The sequence below is a fragment of the Gouania willdenowi genome, chromosome 14, assembly GCF_900634775.1.
Source record: "Gouania willdenowi chromosome 14, fGouWil2.1, whole genome shotgun sequence".
Taxonomy (NCBI): Eukaryota; Metazoa; Chordata; class Actinopteri; order Blenniiformes; family Gobiesocidae; genus Gouania; species Gouania willdenowi.
The window spans coordinates 36588617-36595754 of record NC_041057.1 but is presented as its reverse complement, the minus strand read 5'-3'; the positions used below and the strand labels follow the sequence as shown (position 1 = coordinate 36595754).

The window sequence follows — 7138 nt, the reverse complement described above, 5'->3', positions numbered from 1 at the left end:
ACATTGTAGGATTTTTAATGAAATAAATGGTAAATACCTTGGTAAAATAAGTATTTGGTCAATAACAAAAGTTAATCTCAATACTTTGTAATGTACCCTTTGTTGACAATGACAGAGGTCAAAGGTTTTCACACACTGTTGCTGGTATGTTGGTCCATTCCTCCATGCACATCTCCTCTAGAGCAGTGATGTTTTGGGGCTGTTGCTAGGCAACACGGACTTTTAACTCTCTCCAAAGATTTTCTATGGGGTTGAGATCTGGAGACTGGCTAGGCCACTCCAGGACCTTGAAATGCTTCTTATGAAGCCACTCCTTCGTTGCCAGGGCGATGTGTTTGTGATCATTGTGGTGCTGAAAGACCAGCCATGTTTCATCTTCAATGCCCTTGTTGATGGAAGGAGGTTTTAACTCTAAATCTCACGATACATTCATTCTTTCCTTTACATGGATCAGTCGTCCTGGTCCCTTTGCAGAGAAACAGCCCCAAAGCATGATGTTACCACCCCCATGCTTTACAGTAGGTATGGTGTTCTTTCTCTTCCAAACACGACGAGTTGAGTTTTTACCAAAAAGTTCTATTTTAGTTTCACCTGACCATATAACCTTCACCCAATCCTCTTCTGGATCATCTAAATGTTCTCTATCAAACTTCAGACGGGCCTGGACATGTAGTGGCTTAAGCAGGGGGACACGTCTGGTACTAGAGGATTTGAGTCCCTGGTGGCGTAGTGTGTTACTGATGGTAACCTTTGTTACTTTGGTCCCAGCTCTCTGCAGGTCATTCACTAGGTCCCCCCGTGTGGTTCTGGGATTTTTGCTCATGGTTCTCATGATCATTTTGACCCCACGGGATGAGATCTTGGAGCCCCAGATGGAGGGAGATTATCAGTGTCTTGTATGTTTTCCATTTTCTAATAATTGCTCCCACAGTTGATTTCTTCACACCAAGCTGTTTACCTATTGTAGACTCACTCTACCCAGCCTGGTGCAGGTCTACAGTTTAGTTTCTGGTGTCCTTTGACAGCTCTTTGGTCTTGGCCATAGTGGAGTTTGGAGTCTGACTGTTTGAGGTTGTGGACAGGTGTGTTTTATACTGATAACCAGTTCAAACAGGTTCCATTAACACAGGTAACGAGTGGAGGAGGAGCCTCTTAAAGAAGAAGTTACAGGTCTGTGAGAGACACAAATCTGGCTTGTTTGTAGATGACCAAATACTAATTTTACCAATTAATTCATTAAAAATCCTACAATGTGATTTTCTGGATTTTTTTTCACATGTTGTCTCTCATAGTTGAGGTTTATCTATGATGAAAATTACAGGCCTCATCTTTTTAAGTGAACTTGCACAATTGGTGGCTGAATAAATATTTTTTGCACCACTGTACCTATAAAGATGAATTTCAAGAAGAATACCATTAAAACAATGTAAAGTGTGGCCATAACACACTGTCACTGTGAGCCAATCAAACCATGGTCAGAGTTTCATTTCGCCTTAACTTTCTTCACCATCAGACACTCAATGAGAGAAATAAAGAAAACAGATATTTACAATCACTACTGTAACCCTCAGCGGTTAGTCTGTGACACAATAGTTACAGCGTGCTAGAAATAATACTAATAATAATACTGAGATCATCTCTAACATAACAGAGTTTCTACGTCCTGATCAGAGTGAAGCTAATGAGAGAACGTTGGACTGTTGTTGGTAAATTTAATCCAACTTTACTTAGTGTAGCTCTTTAGATCATAGAAGTAGCATGTTAGCATGTTTAATATGTGTAGCATTTGTAACATGTGTAGCCTGTGTAGCATGTTAACATGTTTAGCACGTGTAGCATGTTAATTTCTCTGGGAGGCTAACGTATAAACCCTGTAATAATCCTACAGCTTCATTTGATCCCATTCTAGTGTGAAAGTGAAAACAAGTGAAGCTAATTTTAATATTTACAAGATGAACACTAGCGTAGAAGGACACTTCACAGCATTAGACTCTCCACACTCAAAAGCCTAAATATCTACAACCACCTCAACACAAAGTGGACCAAATAAAAAAGAAATCACGTTAGTACTTTACAAATCTTTAAAAAAGTAAACCTTTGTCTATAGGCATTTTAAAATATATTCCATCAAAAATAGTTGGACAAATTTCCACAATAGAAAATAAATGTCGTATAAATGATGAGTTAGAGAGGTGAGGGCAGTTGAAAGGTGTGTTGATGAAGCCCCGCCCCCAGTGGGCATGAAGTGAAACCAGCATCAGTTCATACACATCAACAGTGGTTCATCGTCACCTTTGGCAAACTGAGCAGCTCATTGGTCGCTCAGCTGGGAGGACACGCCCACACGTCACTCGCCCTCCTCAGATTACAAATGAAGACTTGTGTCTGAAATCCCCCTGAAGAGACAGAAGCCCCGCCCATTATGGTAATTACATGTTAATTGGTCAGGAAACTACCCAACCTGGCAACCCAGTGTGTACGCCGTATGTATGAGAACAAGACACAGTTCTGTGTGTTATATATAGATATTAGTTTCTTTGTGTTATATATAGATATATAACACACCTTTGAACATGTCATACAGAGCTTGATGTAGAGTAAATAATCAATGATTATTATTGATTGATAAACAAACCTCATCGTCTGTCCTAACGTAGTCCACTCCGTCTCCTTTAGCTGGGACTTTATAACTGGAACACACACACACACCACACACACACACACACACACACACACACACACACACACACACACACACACACACACACACACACACACACACACACACACACACACACACACACACACACACACACACACACACACACACACACACACACACACACACACACACACACACACACACAGTGATCAATGAATGATGATCAGGCTGAAGTATTGGATCAATAATAGAACACTCACTTGTTTCCTGTCTCTTTGTGGCTGAAGTATCCTTGTTTGAAGGCACAGCAGATTCCCACAGAGATACACAACAGGACCACCAGGACCACCACAACCCCCAGAGCTATCCCCACTACATCTATGTCATCTACACACACACACAACAAGGGTTAGGGGTGTGTGTGTGTGTGTGTGTGTGTGTGACACTTACACACTTCCATCTGCTGAGCATCACACTCCGCATGTCCTGCATCGTTCTTTGCTCTACAGTGATATTCCCCTGCATCATCTTTTCTCACTGAGATGAACTTCTGCAAGACACACACACGCACACGCACACACGTGTTTAATGTCTGAGGAGAAACTGGAGTAAAATAAAGACTAAAACTACTAAGGTTTACATTTCCTCACATCAGCTTCTATCATAGATATTAATCATACACATCAGTAATCACATGACACACACAGCTTTAATCTAAAGAGCTACTCCTAGAGCAGTGGTTGTGTTCAGGCCACAACCCCCAAAATAAAGATGCCAGATCCCGGGGACCCCCACTGTAGCTGAAGTTGTTAAACACAGACATGAACATTAGGGTCCTGTACTATGAAGCTGGATAACTACTGTGTATCCTGGATTTATCTTCGTTACCTTCACCTAACCAAACATTCTCTGTCATAGAGAAGCTGTCCTACAAATCTAGATATCAACTCACTCAAGTTAACCTGGTGATTTCAGCCGGGCTATGTGCATGTGCCTGTGACAGGGGGCGGAGTTAGCAGCATCAGACCAATCACAATCACAGAAAAACTGGTGAACAACTTATGTCACAATTGAGGAATAATTATTTAAAAATATGAAGAATTAAAATCCATAATTCAGACCAAAAACAAAACTGTTGCTGCAGTAAAAGCAGAAAGTAATTAATGCAGGAATTGATGAGTGTTGATTATTAAATTAGTGAGATTATGAACAGACACTGATCACTTTCTCTTTGATCTTGTCTGTGTCTCTGATGCTGCGTTCATACAGATCTACATCTGTATGATGGCGCCGTGGATGGCTGCTGTGGTGTGTTGGTGCGCACTTTTTTGTCTTGTTTTTGTCGTAAAATCCGCAACTGGCTGCTCTTATTCCAGAGAAGAGCTCTTGAACGTCAGGGCAACAATCCCCAAAGATTTATTTCCCACTTTCATCGCTTCCTCTGTGGATTTACTGGACATTTTACTCAAAGGTTCGCTCACCTTTGCTCACGCAGTGAAGCGCCGGAGGAGAGGAAAAAGAGCTGGTGCGCTTGTGCGCCTCCGCCAGCGCGGCCGACGCACACCGTTACCGGGGATATTCCTCTCTAACGTGCGCTCACTGTGTAACAAAGTGGACGAACTCCAGCTGCTGTTGGGTAGAAACAGAGACTTCTCCTCATCTTCTGTTCTGTGCTTCACAGAAACGTGGCTGTGTGGAGCGGTACCGGACTCTGCGCTGCAGTTGGCCGGCTTCCAACTTCACAGAGCGGACCGAGACGCGGAGCTCACCGGGAAGAAGAAAGGTGGAGGAATCTGCTTTTATGTGAACAGCAACTGGTGTAACTACGTGACAGTGATCCTCCAGCACTGCTCTCCTCACCTGGAATCCTTTATTATCAACAACAAACCCTTCTATTCTCCTCGTGAGTTCACTTCATTCATCCTGGTTGGTGTGTACATCCCACCGTCAGCTGATGTGTGTGAGGCACAGCGCACACTCGCCGACCAGATCCTGTGCATGGAGCGGACCTACCTGGACTCTTTTATCATTGTGCTTGGTGACTTTAATAAAGGTAACCTCTCACACCAGCTCCCCAAATATAGACAATTAATTAAATGTCCGACCAGAGAGGAGAAGACACTGGATCACTGTTACACCACACTAAGCAGTGCTTATCACGCTGTTTCCCGTGCTGCACTGGGCCTATCGGACCATGTGATGGTCCACCTGATTCCTTCATACAGACAGAGGCTGAAGCTCTGTAAACCTGTGGTGAAGGAATCTAAACAATGGACCAGTGAAGCAGTGGAGAAACTCCAGGAGTGTTTGGACTGGACTGACTGGGATGTTTTCAGGTCTGCGAACAGTTCTCTGGATGAGTTTACAGACGCTGTGACGTCCTACATCAGCTTCTGTGAGGACAGCTGCATTCCATCAAAGACCAGGGTGAGTTATAACAATGACAAACCCTGGTTCACAGCTAAGCTCAGAGGGCTGAGGGCAGACAAAGAGGACGCTTTCAGGAGTGGAGACAGAGCCAGGTACAGAGAGTCAAAGTACACGTTTGGAAAGGAGGTGAGAAAAGACTCAGAGAAGCTACAACATCAGTTCTCTGCTAACGACTGCTTCTGTCTGGAGAGGCTCAGGTAAATAACAAACTACAAGCCCAGAGCTCCTGATGCTGCTAACGACCTCTGCCTGGCCAACAGTCTGAATAACTTCTATTGTAGATGCGACAGACAATGGGACAGACCTGACTCTTCCCCCCTCACACCTCTGACCAGCCTCACTCCAACACCTTCACCCCCCACTTCAAAGCTAGAGACTCACCACAGCTGCTTACAGAGGTTCTCTCCCCTATCTTCCCCCCCTCCTCCCCCCTCCCACAGAGACACCTTTCTCCATCAAAGAGAGAGATGTAAATAGACTTTTCAGGAGACAAAACCCCCCTAAGGTTTGTGGACCTGACTCTGTCTCTCCTTATGCTTCCGGCAGCTGAGCTAGCAGCAGCGAAAGAGCAGAGCGGAGCTCACAGAGGAATTTATTTACTAAACATGAACTTTTTCTTCTGAGAAATGATACGATACTTCAACATCAAACTATCATTTATTGCTTTTTTATTTGCTGGCTCAACTGGAAAGCTAAGTAGCAAGCTAGAGAAGGTGGTCTTCAACCAACTGAGTCAATTCTTGACATTCAACAAAATATTTGATAAATTTCAGTCAGGTTTTGGTTCTCATCACAGCACAGAAACTGATCTGATCAAAGTGATCAATGACATAAGGTTGAACACTGATTCAGGAAAAGTATCTGTTCTCATTCTATTGGATCTAAGTCTACATTTGACACTGTAGATCATACAATGTTGTTGCACAGATTGTAAACATGGGTTGGACTAAATGTTAAAGTAATGGTTTAAGTTCTACTTGGAGGATCAAAGTTATTTTGTAAACATTGTAAACTTTGAATCTGACAGATTACCAATGTCCTGTGGGGTTCCTCAGGGCTCTGTTCTTGGACCTCTTCTGTTTAGCCTTTATATGCTTCCTTTAGGACACATTTTACACAACTGTAAGGTTGATTATCAGAGCTACGCAGATGACACACAACTATATCTATCACTGAACCCAGATGACTATGGTCCCATTGAGGTGTTGTGTGACTGCTTAGAAAAAGTAAACTGATGGATGAGTGAAAACTTCCTTCAACTAAACCATGACAAGATGGAGGTGATTGTCTTTGGTAACAAGGAAAAGAGGACTGCTGTCAGCAACTATCTGAGTCTGGATCTTTAGAAGATAAAGACCAAGTCAAAAACCTTGGTGTTCTGATTGACTCAGATCTGACATTCAGCATCAGATCAAATCTATCACAAAAACATCTTCTACCACCTAAAGAACATCTCCAGAGTGAAAGGTTTAATGACTCAGAAAGATCAGGAGAAACTGGTCCATGCTTTTATCTCCAGCAGACTGGACTATTGTAATGGTCTTCATCAAACATCTACAGCTGGTTCAGAACGCTGCAGCTCAGGTCTGAACCAGAACAAAGAGGTCAGAACACATTACACTGGCTCCCAGTCAGCCTCAGAGGAGACTGTAAAGTTCTGCTGCTGGTTATAAATGTGTGAATGGGTTTGGTCCAGAATACATCAGTGAGATGTTAGTCAGGTATGAACCCAGCAGGTCTCTGAGATCTATGGACACAGGTCAGATAGTGGAGCCCAGAGCTCACAGTAACCATGGTGATGCTGTGTTTAGTTGTTATGCTGCAAAGAAGTGGAACAAACTGCAGCAGAGCTGAAGTCAGCATCACATGTGAACATTTTTAAATCAAAGTTAAAGGAACTGTTTTTCTCTACTGTGTATGATTGAGAGAGAGATTTATGGTCATGATGATGATGTCATGTGTTTGTTGATGATTTTAATTGATTTTACTGATGATTTTAAATGTTCTTATTGATTTTAAACAATTGAATGTTTTATCATGTAAAGC

The 7138-nt window shown here is 42.7% G+C and overlaps 1 protein-coding gene across 1 annotated transcript in view; it reads right to left on the bottom strand.

Moving 5' to 3' along the window:
* Window positions 1–1266: 1266 nt before the first annotated feature.
* The window catches only part of LOC114475897 (junctional adhesion molecule C-like), a 59225-nt gene continuing 53353 nt past the window's right edge, over window positions 1267–7138 (bottom strand). Inside the window, exons 6-9 of the mRNA XM_028467078.1 lie at window positions 3113–3212; window positions 2923–3049; window positions 2636–2690; window positions 1267–2396 (exon numbers count right to left, since the gene is read on the bottom strand). Of these exons, the coding sequence (XP_028322879.1) occupies window positions 2361–2396; window positions 2636–2690; window positions 2923–3049; window positions 3113–3212 (318 nt within the window). The 3' untranslated portion in view covers window positions 1267–2360. The remainder of the gene's footprint in view (window positions 2397–2635; window positions 2691–2922; window positions 3050–3112; window positions 3213–7138) is intronic.